General features: G+C 42.4%; 2 protein-coding genes across 3 annotated transcripts; both read right to left on the reverse strand.

Moving 5' to 3' along the window:
* Positions 1 to 2,186: 2,186 nt before the first annotated feature.
* Positions 2,187 to 11,454, reverse strand: si:dkey-21e13.3 (uncharacterized protein LOC100150043 homolog). Its single transcript, XM_042083368.1, has 6 exons — positions 11,140 to 11,454; positions 10,523 to 10,675; positions 9,512 to 9,616; positions 7,386 to 7,508; positions 6,560 to 6,685; positions 2,187 to 2,750 (listed from the first exon to the last, which is right to left on the reverse strand). The coding sequence occupies exons 2-6, from the start codon at positions 10,584 to 10,586 to the stop codon at positions 2,272 to 2,274; spliced, it is 897 nt and encodes a 298-aa protein (XP_041939302.1). The 5' UTR covers positions 10,587 to 10,675; positions 11,140 to 11,454; the 3' UTR covers positions 2,187 to 2,271.
* A 1,637-nt stretch (positions 11,455 to 13,091) lies between these two features.
* si:ch73-127m5.2 (uncharacterized protein LOC561202 homolog) lies at positions 13,092 to 17,886 on the reverse strand. 2 transcript variants are annotated; one of them, XM_042083366.1, is made up of 4 exons: positions 17,388 to 17,886; positions 16,029 to 16,724; positions 15,332 to 15,461; positions 13,092 to 14,222 (listed from the first exon to the last, which is right to left on the reverse strand). In XM_042083366.1, the coding sequence occupies exons 2-4, from the start codon at positions 16,558 to 16,560 to the stop codon at positions 13,745 to 13,747; spliced, it is 1,140 nt and encodes a 379-aa protein (XP_041939300.1). In that variant the 5' UTR covers positions 16,561 to 16,724; positions 17,388 to 17,886; the 3' UTR covers positions 13,092 to 13,744. The 2 variants fall into 2 exon arrangements, with proteins under 2 accessions (XP_041939300.1, XP_041939301.1); XM_042083367.1 differs by lacking the exon at positions 17,388 to 17,886 and adding an exon at positions 17,003 to 17,372.
* Positions 17,887 to 19,485: the final 1,599 nt, after the last annotated feature.

The following is a 19,485-nucleotide window of genomic DNA, read 5'->3' on the forward strand; positions in this document are numbered from 1 at the left end:
GTTGGACAAGAGCTTGCTGTTCCAGGGTGCGTTTCCCAAAACCATAGTTGCTAACCTGTTAGGAGTTAGTTGATTGGCAATGGGAAATTGCATTGCAACCAACAAAGTTGCTAACTTAGTTGCTAACTTAGTTAGCAACTATGTTTTTGAGAAACGTGCCCCAGGTCAAACAAGTTTAGGAGAGTAAATGTGTTAGTCTCAGACGTTCACCCCTGTATGCCAACTGTGAACGCACCTCTGACCCATGCAAGAGACACGTGCCATCTGGGAGGGCAGGGGCAGGGGCCTGGCATACGCATTTATCCTAACCTGGGTGAGATTCGGGCATTAAGCCCAAACATGCTTGCCCTCTAAGCCTCTACAGTTGATTGAGATGGATCCATGGCAGTAAGGCCTCTTACTAGCATAATCACTATACAGCTCTCACAATAGTAGACTTACAGGTTAGAACTCCAGCCAAAACCAAACAGAGCAGAGCTCAGGCCACGGTTATTTAAGTTGGTAGTTTAGTGAAAAACCTTGGTAAGGTAAGATGAGTGGTAAATCTACTAAAAGAAGAGCTTTTTGGCTTTGTTTTGATAGCTGAATGAAGCCATAGAGCTCTTCTATTAGGGGGACTACCACTTTCTCTTGTCACTAAACCAACATACTTTAATGTACCCCCCAGAACAGCTTGTTCTTGTCAGGCATTTTTGGGTGTAGTGGGAGGAAGTCCAAGTCCACTGGAGACGACTGTTGCTATTTTGTGTTGCGACTGGTCTAAACATAGCAGGACAGTCACATGGATCTCTCTCCATTTAGTTTGCCTAACCCTCACATCCCAGAGTGGTTTAGTCTAATTCACTGTAGTGTAGAGTAGATGTAGTCCATGGTTCACAGTTCAAAAGTGACAGCCACGCTAAGATGGCAACACTGGTTGTTTGAGTCATTTTGAGTCATTCTATTGTCACACAGTCCAACACTCCAGGTGGTAAAATAGCAGCCTGCATATATGATAAATGAGATGCCATTTTCCCTCTGGCCTCCATCCAGGTAGTCCCCCATAGTCGTTTTAACGGCTGCATCACACCAGTACCTGTGACTCCACGGGCCATGATTTAAATGCTAGGCAAAGTCTAAAGTCTTACTTGGGCTTGGTTAATAACTATGCAAAATCTATTTGCAAATTTAATACCATGATAAAGATCCGAAGCACAAACATCTGTAGGTCAGCTAAAAGCTGTCTCACGCATGGCACACTGAATTTTGCTCATAGACTGACTTTACACTTTGCCCTGCATTTTCATTGAGGCCCCTTGTCTATAGAGAAAGGGATGGTGCTGCATATACTGTAATGGGTTGGAAATCTGTCATGTTCTCAGTGAATCTGCGTTGTATTGCAAACTGAACATTGAGTCCTTAAGTATTTAGTCCTTATGGCTAATGGGTGGGACCTTTAAAAGAATAACTGCAATTACTGTAGGTGACAAAAATATCGCATTTCTACAGTAAAGTGCAGAACTGTCTAGTGCAATGCAGTTTTTTCATGTTCAAAATATTGCATTTCCTGCATATGAACTGCCAATAATTCCTCCACAACTGAGGTTTTGATACTCAGAAAACTGCAGTTTTGAAGTAGTGCAGTTATTTTTGTAAGGGTGAAATCCCAGTGGAGTTACATAGGAAAGTAGGATGGTCCAAACTACCCACTGGTCAGTGGGGATACATTGGAGAGCAGGATGGCCTAAACTACCCTCTGGTCACTTCTGGTATTACATCTGTTTCTCTTTTATGGCACGTTTATCAGTAAAACATATTGCAAGAAAACCCTTACAGTAGAAAAATAATAACACGCAAATTACAGCCAACAAGTTAAAGCTGCAGTTGGCAAGATTCTTTTGATCATATTCACTGAAACCGATAATATGCTCTGACAGAACAACATAAATCAGCAGGTTTTAGAAAAAAAAACGCACTTCTACCTCCACCTAGAGCCTGTTATTTGTTTTGCAAAAATCCTCAGCTCCCGGTTCTTCTGGTCCAATCAGAGAAGGGCTGTGTGAGATATGACTGTCAATCACAGTCGGGTGCAGTCTGGTGCGCACTGATGAATACAAACTGGATGAGAGGGTGCTCGGTGGTAGTGGAGGAGGGACATGAGAGTTGTAAACATTCAACATTTTGGCTAAGTCCCCTCAATCTGTCAGACGTGCCAACTGCAGCTTTAAGACAAAAAAACAACAACTTCATATCAAACCACTTCCTCAGTTCAGATTTTTTTTCTTCAACTTGTCACAAAAGGGTGTGAAACAACTTTGATTTCCAGCTGCCTTTTTGGGGGTAGCCCTGAACCGAGTACTTGATGACCTTATAGAACTTTGGCCAGCCAGTCAGGTGTGGTCGAGGGAAACGAGGGAACGTAGAGGACAACTTGCTGTGCGCAGTCCAAAACACCGTGGAGCACCGTTGAAGAACCTCCACCGTCACCACATACTGCCCCGGAGCCAACTCCTGCAGCCGTACCACCGTCACCGCGGAGGAGAGCGCACTCCCAGTGTTCCGGTACGTTCCGCGGAAGACCCACTCCCCCTGGGCCACGTGGCCGACGGGCTCCCACACCATGGCGGAACCGTCCTCCTCTGCCATGTCCGCTAGGCTGCAGAGCGCTTGCAGACACGACCCCACCAGCGCCTCGTTCTCCGGGTACCGCAGCAGAACCGAGGCTAGCAGCGGAACCGCACCGTTCCTCAAGAGCTTCTCCTGCTGCAGCGCTAAGAGGAGGAAGGAGAACCAAAAGAGAAAAGACAAAAAGTGGAACCGCAGTTACTAAAGTTGCAGTTTTATAGGCCTACACTACAATTTGCACTGCATCATGGGTATTTTAGTAAAGGATTACATATGTAAAGTTTACAGTTGAGAATTTGAACACAACAAAATGGCTGATTCACTAAATACGCAGTCCACAATTGAGTGAAAATACAAAGTAATCCGTATTTCACTGAGAAACCTCTGGATCTGGGTGCTGGTAGTCTACCAAACACACAACTCCTCTGAACACAACATGACTTTCAAATCAAGGTTAAACCTGACAGTGTGTGTGCTTACTCTAACACTACAGTGCTTCTTAGCAGGGCTGTCGTTTTGTGGAGCCTGTCAGCTGTGACTTGAAAGAGGAAATAAGTGGGATTTCACAGAGAACCAGCAGGAAATTCACTTCGCAGTCAGCAGTCACTAAATGGCCTGCCAACTATTCAAAATGCTACAGTTTAAACAGCGTAGGCTTACAGCTTAGCACTATGCTCTCATGTCAAAGTAAAAGCATGTAAGAATTTAGGTTTAAAAGAGAAATTGCCACATTTAGGTTAAGAAGCAACATTATTACTTTACCACGTCCTTTTACACCTATTTCAATTGTGTATGTATATTTCTTTCATGCATATAATGTACACTATTCTTTTTTTATATAAAAACATAGTTTCAATTTGTATGTGCTTATCTTACTCTCATATTATAATATAGTTTAACATCCATGTTATGGTTATGGTTATGGGATTTGGCAGACACCTTTGTCCAAAGCGTCATACAAATACAAAAACAATATAATATTTAAAATTGAACAGGGAACAGATTAGAATGTTGGTCCAACTAGGAGAATAGCAATAATAAACAACAATGTCGATTCAATCAGTAGCCTAATAAAATAAGCAATGAAAATGAGGGAAAAAAAGCAATAAAAAACAATAATGGTAAGACCACATTAAGGATAATATCAATAATAAACAATAATGTCAAATTAATCAACAGCCTAATGGAAATAAAACAATATTATACAAACTATAACGCATAAGAAGCACTTAAAGAACTAAGTGCATGTTGAACAGGAATGTCTTTAGACCCCTCTTAACCGACCCAAAACTATCACAGGAACGGAGAGCACTGGAAAACTCATTCCACCAACATGGAACCACTGAGGAAAAGAGTCTTGAATTAGACCTAGGGTTTATGACTGGTCGACACAACAGATGCTTATAAGAAGACCGCAGTGGGCGGTTGGGGATGTACGTCTTGATTATTGAATTAAAATAACTAGGACCAGATCCAGTCAGTGTCCTATAGGCCAAATCAAGAGATTTAAAATCCTGTTTAAAATCCTGTAAAATCCATGTAATCCTGTTGTTGTTTCAATGTGTGCCAAACGTATGTTTTCTGTCCAGGATAAGTTTTAGGAGAACAACAAATTCCTAGAAAAGGTGTCTGATTCTTAAGCCTATTGTATTTAACAGGCCTAACTCCTGTCCTTCTGCGCACAATCGGTCCCACTCAAACGAACCACCTGGTCCAATTTACCTCTACCTCTGCACCGACACGCCTAGTCACCGGATGCTCCAATCAAATTGATTAATGGAATCACCACTGACCAATAGCAAGGCACGGAGCGCACACTCTGGAATTAAGGAGCATTCATTGCGCCAGTTCTTTTGTCAGCAGTTTCTACACACAAATAAAGAGTCAGAAAGATCATTACACAGGGCTGGTATTTCATTTCCCCACGAAGAAAAAACTCTTTGCTATGCACCACAGGCTAAAGATTGATTGCAACTCTGGGGGAGTTTAATGGATTTACTCTCCTATGGGGTAGCCAGGATGGAACCCCTGAAACCCTTCTGGACAACCCTATTGGACTACCTGTTTAAAATCCTGTTGCTCTTGGGTGCTCCTTGTTGGTGCCCCCCACCCAATCCCAATCCTCCCCCACCTTTCTTATGCAGCCCTTGCCACTTAATCTACTAAACCCCTCTTCTACTGCACTCTTTACCCCCCCCCCCCCCCATTAATGCACAAATAGGCTGACACCAGACATAATTTCACTGCATTTCTTACTTCCAGTAACTATATGCATGTGACAATAAACTTCCTTGTATCCTTGTATCCTTGTATCCTTACCTATTTTAGGGCTTGTTTACATTTGTTTTCAGAATGAGTTTCTAAGGTAACGTGATCACAAGTGGTCAGCCGAGACGAGACATGTCACCGTTTGCACACCGTTTCCAAGGTCTACAGCCAGAGAAGTTGCTGACCACTTGCTGACCACTCCATCACTGGCTGTCACATCTATCAAAGCTCCCATTCCCGGGGGGTGCGTCAGAACACGTTAGTGTTAACGCTACATAAGTTTTGTGGTCACACGTGTTGTAATTAACCACCTCAGATCACAATGTGTCCTGGTGCTTGCTCACACCTTTATTTAGAACTAACCACTTGTGATCAGATCCCACAAAAAAAAAAAAACATGTTTACAGGGTCTTGTTTACTGGCAGGGGATTTCTGATTATTTTTGTTGTTTTCCTCACCTTACAGGAGTGCTGCTCTGGTTCTAGTGAATGGAAATACTGTCAGAATGCATTTCACATTATGACTGAGAGTCCTGAGAATGTCACACCACTAAGATGAACATTTAACATGGAACATTAAAACTGTTCCACATAAATTATATATCACTGTACGAACTACATTTACATTTACATCTATTCATTTAGCAGATGCTTTTATCGAAAGTGACTATTATGTCAATTATATTACAAGGGCCACTCTCCCCAGAGCAACACAGGGTTTAGTGCCTTGCTCAAGGGCACAATGGTAGAAGCCGGGAATTGAACCCACAACTTTTCAGGCTACTGCATGCTAGCCCAGATCCTTAGCCGCTATGCTACCACCGCCCGTAAGAACTAGGTATTGACAAAGCCTGCGCCTCCAGTTGGTTTCCTAATTTTGGGTCTAATTGAAATGACTGGGTAAAGTTCAAAGTAATCCAAACAAACGTAACGTGCGCACATCCAGAAGTAGGTGCTGGATAAAAAAAGTGTTATCGTAAAAAAATATGAAGGAATATCCACACACAGGCTCCCCTTCTTTAGTTTATTAAACTTACATCATTATCATACTGTTTATGTTGTTAGTGTATGTTGTGTGTGATGTCTTTAAGCTACTGGGACCATGTGTGAGCTTGTGTAGCCTACGGGTAAAGCGCAAAGCCAATCAATGAGTATAGTGTCTTGTGCATGAACTAAAGCTATTGTGTGGCGTGTGGGGGTACTGAGATGTCCCGCCAATGTTTTTGTTTAGGATCTTGCTTAAGGTGTAAAATGAGCAATTAGATTTTTAGGTTATTAATGTAAAAGTAAATTCTGTGGGGGCATCCAACAGAACCTGATACAGAGTTTCGTTGCATCTTAAACTAAAGTTTATTTCATAGCTCCAAGTATACAACTTTTCTTCCAGGGCTGCTCACCTCTAAATTACTGATCGGCTCAGTGCTACATGGGGACTCGCTCTCATATCTCACTCATATTCTCTCTTCCTGTTTTTACCAGTTATTTGACAAAATAAAAGTCCTTGCACCTTTGTAGTGCTACATTAACTTAGCTTTACTTTAACTTTGAAATTGCTCCCATGCTCATCTACTAATAGCCCCTAAAAATTCCCTTATTCGTTTTAAAAAATGTGTTTTTAATGATAAATAGGCTGATGCTATCCAGGGTAATGCTATCCAGTTAGCCTTGCTAACTTTTCCGTGACTCACTGCTGTCGTAGCCGATGCGGCTGATGGCTCGGCCCACGTGCAGAAGGAGCTCCTGGTCCGAGCTGCCCAGCAGCGAGAGAAGTGCGGAGGAGATGCCCGTGTGGAAGCAACGCTCTCGGATCGTGGCTATACACACAGACAGACACACACACACACCGGGGACAGACTACTCATAACCATTCATAACCACCCGACTGATTGACCAAGCCAATGGAATAGCCAAACAGATAAAACACAAAATCTTACGAAACATTCCTGATTTTTGTGCATGGTCTATATCAGTGGTTCTCAAACTTTGGTACAGGTACCACTGGTGGTATGCGGACTCTCTGTATGGGAGTCTCCAAGATATTTTTCCATGAAGATGAAATTATCACTTAAAATCACATGAAAAAACCCTAAACCACACAATAACTGAAGTTTAATTTGAACTATTTTTTTGTCTTTCTTTAAAAAAAATAATACAGCGGAAAACAGTAGCCTATATGTACAATGTAAAATATGTAGTTAAAATGGCCTACGGTACTGTATTTTAATGCCGGTCATAATGGTGGTAGCCTACTTGGAGCCAATTGTTTTCTGAGGTGGTATTCATTGTGAAAAGTTTGGGAACCACTGATACTGTTGTAGGAATTAAGTGCTAGTCAGGTCTCGTATGAGCTTATTATAAATATCATCAACAACTACATTTCAAAAGTAATTACAGTAATTAGGTGTTTTTTATATGATTATATAGTACAGTATCTTTGTCTTTTGGCATGAAAATTATATATGTATTATTATTATATATATAAATTATATACATATTATGTTATGTCTCTCTTACGTTCTCTGGCGAGTTCGGCCACTAGCTTGGTGGTCTTGAGCGTGACGCTGTTCTTCCTCCATAACACATGGGCCAGAACGGGGAGGATGCTGCTTTCAACTACCTGCTCCGCCATTCCCTTTTCTACAATACACACGGACACACACACACACACACACACACACACACACACACACACACACACACACACACACACACACACACACATTAGCTCAAGGATAAAAAAGAGAGAGAGGGAGAAAGAGGCTCTGCATGTGTGAGATCACAAAGTTATATACTGCACCTGTGTGTGTGTGCTTGTTTGTGTGTGTGTGTGTGTGTGTGTGTGTGTGTGTGTGTGTGTATGCACGTGCCTGCAATGCATGTGTGTGAGTGGGTAAAAGACAAATTGGCAGAGAGATGGAGAGAGAGCACACAGCATGTGTTTGAAATACAGATAGAGAAAGTGAGGGAGATAGAGAGGGGGAGAGAGAGAGAGGGAGATAGAGAGAGAGAGAGAAAGTACACCTGTCTGTTTACTGTAGGCTGGATAAGAAGCTGTGCCACCCAAAAGCTCCAGGAGGGAGAGACAAATGCGGATTAGTGAGGCCCCACGGCTCAGACTAACATCTCAGCATACAGCGCCACATCCCAGCCCTCAGCATACACTGGATAATAGTCTCTATTACTGTAACCATGGCTTAATTAAGTATATCATGTATAGTATTAGACTAGTTAATAACAAGTATACTTTACATGTTATTACAACAGGACTTAGTGTACATGCGACTTGTATTGTGCAACATCTCACACTGGATGTTTTGATTTCTGCACAATGCTGAAACAATACAGGGAAGTGAGTCTAGTTTCATATTCACGTATTTTACTTATCGATTAACAGAATACACAGCGCTCACATAGTGTATGGAACAAGGACTCGGCTTCATTTTCTATGTAATACTTAGGAAGCCATTTTACAGGCCAAAAGAATGTGTGTGTGTGTGTGTGTGTGTGACTATGTTTTCATAATTAATTCTCCTTACAGAGTCGTGGTTTGTACATGTTTATCGTTATTGTTATTATTCTGTTAATATCTATTTAGTCTACTACTACTATTACTATTTGTATTATTTAGGCTATAGGCCTTTCAGTTTTATTACCTTAAAACTGTTCATTTGAATCTTAATGTGCTGTTTAAGGCAGCTTATTTTGTTGTTCTTCCTGCTCTCCTGTGTAATGGTTAGATCTGATGCATGTGTGTGTGTGTGTGTGTGCGTGTGTGTGTGCGTGTGTATACATGTCACCTACACCTGCATGGCTAACAACTCGCAAGGCATAAACATGGCATTGTCTGTGCATCCTAATCATCTGTGGTGTGTGTGTGTGTGTGGCCGTGCGTGTGCATCCATGTGTCCTTGTGTGTGTGTGTGTGGTGTGTGTGTGTGTGAGAGAGAGAGAGTATAAGTATAAGTATAGTATAAGTATATATACTCTTTTGATCCCGTGAGGGAAATTTGGTCTCTGCATTTATCCCAATCGGTGAATTAGTGAAACACAAACAGCACACAGTGAGGTGAAGCACACACTAATCCCGGCGCAGTGAGCTGCCTGCACCAACAGCGGCACTCGGGGAGCAGTGAGGGTGTGTGTTAGGTGCCTTGCTCAAGGGCACTTCAGCCGTGCCAACTGGTCGGGGTTCGAACCGGCAACCCTCCGGTTACAGGTCCGAAGTGCTAACCAGTAGGCCACAGCTGCCCCTAAGCTGTGATGTGTATATGTGTTGTTTTGGGTAGCTTGGGTAGTGTGTGTGTGTGTGTGTGTGTGTGTCTGTGTGAGAGAGAGATGTATATACGTGTTGTTTTGGGTAGCTTGGGTAGTGTGTGTGTGTGTGTGTGTGTGTGTGTGTGTGTGTGTGTGTGTGTGTGTGTGTGTATCCATGTGTGAGTCCATTTGCGTGTGTGTGTGTGTGTGTGTGTGTGTGTGTGTGTGTATGTGTGTGCGTGTGCATCCATGTGTGTGTCCGTTTGCATGTGTGTGTGTGTGTGTGTGTGTGTGTGTGTGTGTGTTTGTGTGTGTGTGTGTCCGTTTGCATGTGTGTGTGTGTGTTTGTGTGTGTGTGTGTGTGTGTGTGTGTGCCTGCAACTCACTCCTCTCCTGTGCGATGGCTAGGAGTGTGTCCAAGTGAGGTCTCAGTTCATCTTCAATAAGCTCCGTGCTCACCCTGATGGCATTCAACGAATTAGCCAGAGAATCTGTCACATAGAAAGGCAGCTTTGATTAAACATTCAAACATATCCAAGGAAATAGTTGTTTTTGTAATTGTAGACGAATTACAAATCTACCGACAAAACATCTAAAATGTCACAGATCCTACATATAAACAGGTACTTGCCTTCCCAAATGACTGGACATGCTACAAACAAAAAATCCCACACACAAATAAAGAGATTCAGATTTTGATTCTGTCACAACAAACATCTTTTTAGCTTAAATTTCCCTCACGGGATCAAAAGAGTATATATACTTAAATAAAACTTTGCTAGATTTGCTGCATTTTTCATGAGTGACACTCTTTTGGTTATTTGTCACCGTGTTCCTGTGGTGCAATTGGTATAACAAAGTGTAAACAACACAACAATATAAAGTATATTATATATAAGTATATTTTGATGTCACCGATAGAACACAACATCACCAATCTCTACCTTCAATACAACACATATTGGTAGTCAAACCAAAGCGATAATATTTTCTTAGGTCATAATAATAATAATAATAAGTTGTATTTATATAGCTCAGACTCAAGGTCACTTTACAAAGTCCACACAAACAGAGCAAGACAACACAAAAACAAACAGACAGTAAAAAAAAAATGAAAAAAAAGAGGCAACAGGTAGTTAACACATCACACATAACATGTCTGTTCCCAGAGACGACAGAGAGCCACCCACCACTTCCCAAAACCAACGACATAATAGTTCTACATAATAAAATAAATAATACAAACATAATAGTTCTACATAATACACAATATTGGTGGTCAAACCCAAGTTAGAAAGTTAAGCATTCTTTCTCATGCTATGCATCTCATGTTTATTATTTATAGAAATGAATAGTATGACGCATGCGTGATGTGTAATTCATTTTGTGTCAGTCACCTGTTGATGAAACCGTTCTATTGGACGTTTTGCTGGACGTTCTGCTGGACGTTCTCTTAGCCATGTGTGTGTGACGGGGTGTGTGGGACAGCAGGGTGTGTGATTGTTTTTAGCATCCTCGCTCGCACGCGGCTATGCCGGCTCCCAAACCTCCTGCTGACAGATAAAGAGCAGGACTGGATTACACACTCTGCTGCCACATGCACAGCCAAGAAAACACACACGCACACACACACACACACACACACACACACACACACACACACACTTAAAATACATTTATGTGAAGTTCATATATGGCATGTGATATATGTGATATCTCCAGGGACTACAGAAGGAAATTAGCTCAATCTAGTACAAATAATTTCCTTCTTTTTGTGTTACTAATGCATTTGTACATGTTCCAAGAAATAAACTTAATAAACTAAAATAAATTATCCTTCAAAGCATATGTTCACTTGTCTATACTCACACATACTTACACATTTCTTCTTAAGTTCGAAGTTCTTCATTAATATGTCAAGTAATGTACGTACTAGCATCTGTTATACAGTTATACATGGCATGGCATTATCGACAACTCAGTAATTGATTCAATTAGCATCTTTGTTCCTTACCGTTTGTCAGCTTTGCATCATGGCCCAAGAGTGTGTTGTTGTTCCAGAAATTTCCGCCACCTCTCTCTCCTCCTGCGTCAGTCACAGGTGTGTGTGATGGCCTTGCTCCTACCTCTCTCTCTCCCGCGCGTTCTTCCTTCCCCTTCTCCGTATACACTGGTATTGATTAAGTCCGTCTCTGAGAGGGTCATTCCCAACAGTGCCCGACTTGGGACCTGTTGTTTATTTTGTTCCCCTACCTACAGTATGTGCACAAAAAAACACAACCTTTACAGCCTCATCGCTGCTCCCTTGGACTCTCCCTCTTTCTCTCTCCCTCGCTTTTTCTGCCTAAGGTCCACTAACTCTCCTTCACCTCTGTCACGTCAATAACCTCCCTCCCTCCCTCCCTCCCTGTCCCTCTCTCACTCTCTCTATCCACACTAATGCACAGCAAATCCTAAATCTCCACAAAGCTCCTTGCTAGTCAGGACCCCACTGGGTGACAACTGTGCTTAAAGCTACGACTCGGTGAAAGCCTGCCAGGCCAGAAGCAATCCTGAAATATAATAAGTCTCCCGAATATATAGACATACAGTATGTTTCTTGGTGGTTTATGCCCCCAACGTTGTCTTCAAGGCAGCGCTGCCTGGAAGGCGCTATGGTTAGGCATGTGTTAGGGTTAGGGTTTGGGTTTGGGTTAGGATAAGGTGCCTTTAAGTCAGCGGTGGCAGCGCTGCCTGGAAGACAACATTGGGGGCATAAAACACCATCGAGCCATACAGTACAGGCCGTTTAAGTAAAACAGTATACACTGGGTTACTGTGGAAAGATAGGCATTTGTGACTGTTAAGACATTTATTTTTTTTCCCCCTTTAGCCTTAATCAGTTAATGAATTACTATTTAGATTATCAAAATAAAATAATTCAAATGTTATTAGTCAATGTAACTTTGAAAGCATTTTCACTTTTTAGTGAGATGTACCAAAAACTTTTGCACAGTATTGTATATGTATGTAGTTTGAATATTACTATTTGTTTATACATTTTCCTTTACAAGCCTGGTTTTCCTGTTTTTCTCCTTGTGTACTCGACTGCATTTTGTACCTGTACTTTTGTGTGTGTGTGTGTGTGTGTGTGTGTGTGTGTGTGTCTGTGTGGGACAGACAGAGAGAGAGAGAGAGAAAGGCAGGGGGAGAGAAAGAAAAAGACAGAAAAATAGGGAGAGTAAGAGACACTCAGCTCGGAGGAGCTCTACTCCAGTCTGTGAAGTCTGTTGAAATCTAGGGCGTTTTCTGGTGACCGCCCGTCTTCATATGCTGTGCAAGCAGAGTTTCTCCTGAAACTAAATCAATCATCATAGTTCCGCCTCTGAGGAGCTGCATTCCTCCTGCACAACGGAAGAAACATTTTCTCCTGAACCTCCCCTAGACCTCTGAAATGTGCTACAATCATTTCTGTTTCTTCAATTTTATAGACCCTTCCAATTGCATAAAAAACATGTGCGTTCTTCAGGCATTTCTGGTGGCACAGAAAAAAAAAATTAAGGACAAAGGACAACAAAAAGGACAACAAAAAACACTTCAGGCCAAACAAAAGTTTTAAAGTCGACATTTTGTACAGCATTATGCTGCAGTCTGATTCATTTTCATTTCAAAGTATCTGCGTTGGTTTTGAACATTTCAACCAGAAACCCTCTAGAAACAGATTGAAAGGGTCTATAGAGTCCCTCCAACTACACGTCAGCCAGAAAATTATCAGATATGAACCAAAATAGGAAACCATACATAAGGCCTATACTGGCATTAAATGTTACCCCTAGCTTGCCATTGGAAACATTGGGGAGATTATGAAAAAGAATGAATGAAAGGATGAAATGTTTGTCTACTGTCAAAATGGACACAAGGCAAAGAAGACCAAGGTCTAAACCACTTCACTTTAGTGTTTAGAATAAGCACAAAGAAGAAAACATATATATATAAAAACATTAAAGCATTTAATACAAGTCTTCAAGTTGTCCTGTTGTCTTTTAACACATATGTACATTACAGTCAGTCAGTCACACCCCCCTTGATATAGGTCAACACAACTCATTTTCAACATAAAATCATGTTTGAATCCTAGAACACAAAATGAAAATCCCATGATGGACACCAAGAGTTCTAAAATTAATTCAGAGGGTTTTTTTCCAAATCCAAAACAAAACAGAAAATAAAACAGTGCTTCAGACAAGTTGTAAGCAGTGCATTCCAAACCATCACAGTGCTTCACACAACAAACATTTTGTTGTGAGGAAGTAGTTCTTTCTGATTGTGTAATTGATCATGTCAAGAAAAAAGTCCTTAGCCCTCAAGACACCTACAGCCATGGGTGGAAATTTACTTTTTAAAACGTGAACATCTACCAGCCACTGACAAATAAATGATACAATTCACCAGCCACTCAATCTTTATCGAAATCTTTATAGCCAGTTTGATATTTCGGCATTTGGCTGGTGCTAATTTTTATTCCTGCCTACAGCAATGTCAAACTAACCTTAAATCTACCCACAACAACAGCAACACCTAAGGTCTGGGTTTGGGCACTAGGCTTAGTGTCCTTGTGAGTTGGCATCTTGGTGGCTACGCTACGCGAGGCTTGTTGTGGCACCTAGGCCGCTGGAGATGGTTTCGTAACCCACGGAGACCAGAGTGAGGACGCTACTCTCCATGGAGGCGGGCTCCTGGCTCTCCGTGGCAGTGGCAGGGTCCAATTGGATCTGTTTCCTGTTCTGGGCGTCGGCGTCGGCCATGGCTGTGGCCGCGTTGGCACTGGGGCCGGCCTTGCTTTTGCCGCCCCTACCTCGAGATTTGCCCTCGCGGGGGTGTTTGCTGTTGTCCTTGGGCACGCGTGGCTTCCTCATACGCTTGCGTGCCTTCTGAACTGTCGTCTCGGACTTGGGCTCCGCGTTGCCTGAAAGGATGCGGATCTGCCGCTCGATGACGCTGTCCACCATGTCCAGAGCTACGTCCAGCATTCCCGTGCCCAGGCCGTGCGTGGCGTTGGCGAAGGACTTGCTGTTGGCCGGATCGTGGAAACACTTCCTCATCTCCTCCAGGTAATTCCTAGTAGAGAGGGAGGGGAATGCAAGAGGGTCATCAGTGGTCTACTGGTGTCCTGTGTACTGCCATATTTAATACTGCACATATTCAATATTCATATTATATGTTTAGATATAAATGTAGAGAAATTATTTAAATGTGGGTGGAATGAAAGACAGAGGGTCAGGCGTAGTCTAGTGGTGTTCTACACCAGTGTTTCTCAAAGTGTGGTCCGGAGACCACTGGTGGTCCGCAAGCAGACGTGGTAAATTCTAAAACTGATAGTTCCGGACCTTGATTGTGATTGGCTGAATCACGTTCGATGCCGTTGTAAAATGCAGCATAAACATACACCTTGACCGCATTTCATTCTATATACTGCGCTACCATAACTTGATAAAAAAGTTATAAGAAAGTAGCTGCGCTTGCGTGTCGTGCCTAACAACGCCCCTTAGCTGTTGTAGAATCAGTGTAACCTACGGCCTCTCGGGTCTTATTGCTTAAATATAATATAGATCAGTTGTTTGCAATATTGAACCAACTTGTATGTAAATCCAAACAGTTCTGCAACACTGCCTACTGTATGTAAGTTTAAATCATATGAATCCTCTGACACAATATGAAAGGTGCAAAGACAATAAGCAAGGTGGTTTAGTGAGAAGGCCTATTGTGTAATATACTGTTGGAGTAGGTCTACTTTAGCTAGGTAGTCTGTGATTTATTTTTTATTGGTTAAGTGGTCCCTGGTCTGAAAAAGGTTTGAGAAACACTGTTCTACACCAAATGTATCCTTCAACGTTTACTTGTATGATTGGAGATAGCTAACCCTTACTATTTTCAAAGTAAGACAAAGATACAGTTCTGACAAAGATACATTTGAGTAAGACAAAGATACATTTGATGTTGCCAAAAACATATGTTTCAATACCTCTTTTTACTTGCGTTTACTAGGGGTGTCTATAAATGGGGAAGGTGCTGTACTGTATGCTTTCGTATATCTTCTAAGGGTACTATAGCCTCGAAGTAACAGAATAGGTTGCTAATGCTCTGACTTTCCCCCGTAATCATGACCACCTTGACAAGCAAAAGGCCACATTTCCCTGCATTTCCATATGCAAACACAGGTCTCTCACCTTGTCTCGATGATCTTTGACCAGTGCTGTACATGGTTGGATTCCGGCATCAGTTGTTTGGCCATGTTCTCATAGTCCACGTACTGGAACGCAAAATCTTTCATGTCTTTACACAGTGCTGCGGTGTCTCCTAACGGAATGTAGAACAGTCAAACAAAAGAAATCAGTACGGAGAAGAGAAGCGTAAAAAACTATGAGGCAGAACTTTGTGTCATTCCATAGACAATTCCAATCTTTCAAAGAATTCCAAATAATGTGAATTCCATATTCCATATAAAATTGGCCATGGAAAGCATTCTCTGTATTTATTTACACCACATAAATTCATAAATTAATTGGATGCATTTATCCACAGCAACTCAGTAGCTATCCGTTCTGGATTGTCAGATTGACAGTAATCAGGGTCTGATTCAGTGTGGTCCACGTAAGATGGGATGATCAACGCCATCTCCCGTCAGCCTGGAAGGATACTTAAACTGCGACTATTTCCCCCTTTAGTTAGAGCAGCTGGTGGATCTTTATGCAGTCATGCTGTCTCTCCCTTGATGCACATCATTGTAAATAAACCTCTGTTCCTGATTTTTTCCCTACCATTGTCTGACCATTACCCCTGACTGGATCTTCATTCATCTGTGGTGTCAAAAATGACCTGCAGGAACACCAAACGCCTAATGACGTCGTCGCATGCGTCGCCTACCTTCAGTGAGTTTGGAGAAGGAGCTAGACACGGCTGTGTTGGTGCTCGGCGACAGCCCCAGCACGTTGAGCGATTCCAGCAGCGTCCGCTTGCTGGCCGGCCCTCGGCTGACCCGGGTGTAGGCCGCCAAGGAGCGCAGCGACATCTTCTCGGGCGGCTCCAGCCGTCGCTTCACCTCGTCGTAGTAGATCTGGTACTTGCGCGCCTTGGAGCTCTTCATGTTGGGGTCCAACAGCGAGGCCACCTCCGCAAAGGGCAGCTCGTGCACCGGGATGGCCACCCTGCCGGGCTCGTTCTGAACATCCACCACACCCTCCATGGGAGGGGCCACTACCACCTGTGGGTGCCCGTCCTGTGCCACCTGTGCCAAGGCTTGCATGACCACCGCTGGTGCCAACGCGCTGTGCCCTGCACTCTGGCCTTGGTTCTGAGGCTGGTATATGCCAACGGGCATGCCGTCAGCCACTGACACCTGGACTATGCTGTTTGTGGTGGGGATGGAGGACATATGGATGCCGGGATTGTGCTCCATTACTTAAACTGTGGTCGGCGGTTTTCTTGAACTGACTGAACTAGCACCCCACTATGGGAGAGTTGACATTTGGTGTGCTGATTTTTAGATAGTGTTTCACTCAAGGGTCCCATTACATTCCTATCAGATATTATGTGGTTCTTTTCCCCTCGGGTATGATGCACCTGTAAGAAAACAAGCAACTTTTCAGTTATATCAGAATAAAAATAAAAATGGACCCAACATCCTGCTGATTTCAGCATTTTTAACGTCCACCTCTGTAACTGTAAACAGTTTAATTACATGCAGGAATTATGTGTCTTTATTTTAAACAGCCTACCACTCGGGAAATCAATCAAGAAAGTGTGTTTTTCCCTTAAACACAACCGTTATAACACAATCGTGCTAAAGCCTCTGCTGATAGGCTACTGATTCAGAGTCGACAATGTATTTTCTGACTGACCTGTACAGAGAAGCGGCCGTGCATATTCTGTGCACAGAACGCCCGGTTGTGGCAAGGTGACCATATAAGCGAATTCGGCGGGCAAAGTTTAAAAATTGATCAAGTGAGATAAGGGTCTTCTACCAAAACTTTATTTTATGGTCTTTCTTCCGTGTGCAACAAACGGCCACACTGGAGAGCGAAGTGATCAAACAATCCACAATCTATACTTAATGTTGTAAACAGTAAGCTAGGCCGAAGGCTCTGTAGGACACTGCTATGTTTGGAATGTGTTGCGACACTGTTTCACTGTAAACGATGTATCAACGTCGTTGAGAATGCCTTGTTACAATAACACTGCTAACCTTGATCCAGATGTAACTTACTGACAGCTTTTCTTACTTACCGCTCTACGGTTAATGTTGTTTTTCTACTACACTGATCCTAGAACAGTCCATGGCGAAACGGGCGATGGTCTCCTTCTTCTTCACTGCTATTTCGGCGGGTTGCAAATCAGCAACCAGTGCACAATCGCCATAGCTGCATTATCCCGTTTACGGATTGGACAAAATAGTCGCCAATCAACGTTTCTGTCACTTTTTATTCGAGGATCTCGTGTGTTGTTCAACTGACGTACCCAAAGGGGCGGAATTTCCGGTGATGAATGCTTCTCCGAACAATGGACTTCGGCACCACGCGCTACTCTTTTTCGACAAGTAGACCTTGATCCTATTACAACTTGGGGTTAAGAGGTGTATCGTCAAAAACAACTAGATTGTTAAGGCGGCCACTAGGCTGCTCTCGTGAACTGGTATTTTTCAGTAACGTTTCTGGCAAAGTTGTTCTGTAGCCTAAACACTTGTATTTGCACCTCACTGAAAGTAAATTATGTTCAGTTGCGTACATAAGCCGTTAGTTTGGAATATAGCCTATATTATAAAGAATTTTGACTAGGTTAGTAAGCGTAGCCTAGTCTAATTAGCCTGTTGGTAACTTTGATTTTTTTAAGCCGGAAGGTAGGCTATTATCAAAACAATCTCATTGAATACGGTCAGAAATGTATCGCTGCTGGTATAGTGCGTAATGGTCCCTCTGTTTGATCAGATGGAAGGTTTATCTTCTGTAGAGATGTAGGCTACCAAAATAACCAGGAACAAAACCCTCAAATACAAAGCGACATTTGAATAATTGTACTAATGGGCGATGACCAACAGGAGGCAGTATGTACACACTTACAGTAATGAGCTGAAGCGCTGTTCTTCTGTAGGCCTATTACATTCAGTTAATCTTTCTCCATACGCATTGTCCGTCTTTTTTTCTCGTATTTACGCTCGTCTTTATGCTTTTGTCTTTTGGCAGACAATGGTGTCCTTCACTCTTTAATAGCCTACTCTCTCTCTCACACACTCACTCACACACACAACACACAGGGAGAGAGAGAAAGACTATTTAGGTGGTCCATTACATAGAAAACCGTTGGAAAAAGCCACAGAAAAATACGGTGCTACTGCCTGAGTAGGCTATGTGTCAACTTGACTTCTCTATGATCTTGCCACAGGGTTAATTCACTGGCATCTCTGAACAGATTTATGAGTATGAATACTTGCAAGATGAGGGTTACTTCGGCAGCCCATCTCCCTGTGACGTGTTGGATTTGATCTGTCCATGATTTCTGCCACAAATGGCCACTCAGCAGGATGGTAGACCAGAGACACACATGCTGTTTCGTCGGGAAAGCACAAATAGTCCTTCCTCAGCACTGTTGTCAAGCTTTCACATATCAAACTGCAGTTTCCTCTGTGCCTATTAGCCTCCCCCTTTCTTTCCTTCTTTCTTTCTTTCTTTCTTTCTTTGTGTCTGTGTGTTTCTTTCTTTCTTACGATCTTTTCCTATCAATTCAGTCATTCAAATGGGCTTCATTTCCAGGAATGTTTTCATACAATAAGGCTATTGTCAAAGCCATGAACATGTGCATGAAAACATATATTGTGTTATGATATATTATAAGATGAAAATGAAATATAATAAAGTTAAAATAAAAATATAGATGTGAATGTCTCTCTCTCCCTACCCTCTCTTCCTCTCTTTTGCTCTCTCTCTCCCAGCTTTCAGCCTTCTACCCTTAATAGTCTATTTGTCTCTCTGCTCATCCTCATTTTATTTGAAACCCCTCTTTAACTTGATAATTTTCAAGTGATTAAAAAGAGTTAAGCCCAGGTTTTTGATGTACAGCGTACGGGCTAATGAATCAAAAAGTCTCAATTCAGTTTCAATTGCCACCTTCTAAATCTCTATTGTCCCCGACCTCCTTCTCCTGCACAGTTTTAATTAAAACGTCAAGACTTGACTCATCTTGCACAATTAACTCAAAGCTCTGCTCTCCCCTCTCTCTCCACTTCTGGGGATATAAAGATTGACCCAGATTCATAACAGGCCTGTACAGCTTGATGAGTGTTTACATTTCCGTCCTCTCTCTCTCTACACACACTTTCCATGTATTTTTA

The sequence above is a fragment of the Alosa sapidissima genome, chromosome 24 (genome assembly GCF_018492685.1).
Source record: "Alosa sapidissima isolate fAloSap1 chromosome 24, fAloSap1.pri, whole genome shotgun sequence".
Classification (NCBI taxonomy): Eukaryota; Metazoa; Chordata; class Actinopteri; order Clupeiformes; family Clupeidae; genus Alosa; species Alosa sapidissima.

Coding starts and splice junctions, on each gene's coding strand:
- si:dkey-21e13.3 (XM_042083368.1), bottom strand. CDS start 10,586: ATGGCTAAGAGAACGTCCAGCAGAACGTCCAGCAAAACGTCCAATAGA. Junction 9,617..10,522: donor TAGAACGGTTTCATCAACAG/GTGACTGACACA, acceptor TCTATGTGACAG/ATTCTCTGGCTAATTCGTTG. Junction 7,509..9,511: donor AGCCATCGCACAGGAGAGGA/GTGAGTTGCAGG, acceptor TGTGTATTGTAG/AAAAGGGAATGGCGGAGCAG.
- si:ch73-127m5.2 (XM_042083366.1), bottom strand. CDS start 16,560: ATGGAGCACAATCCCGGCATCCATATGTCCTCCATCCCCACCACAAAC. Junction 15,462..16,028: donor CTTCTCCAAACTCACTGAAG/GTAGGCGACGCA, acceptor ACATTCCGTTAG/GAGACACCGCAGCACTGTGT. Junction 14,223..15,331: donor TCAAAGATCATCGAGACAAG/GTGAGAGACCTG, acceptor CCTCTCTACTAG/GAATTACCTGGAGGAGATGA.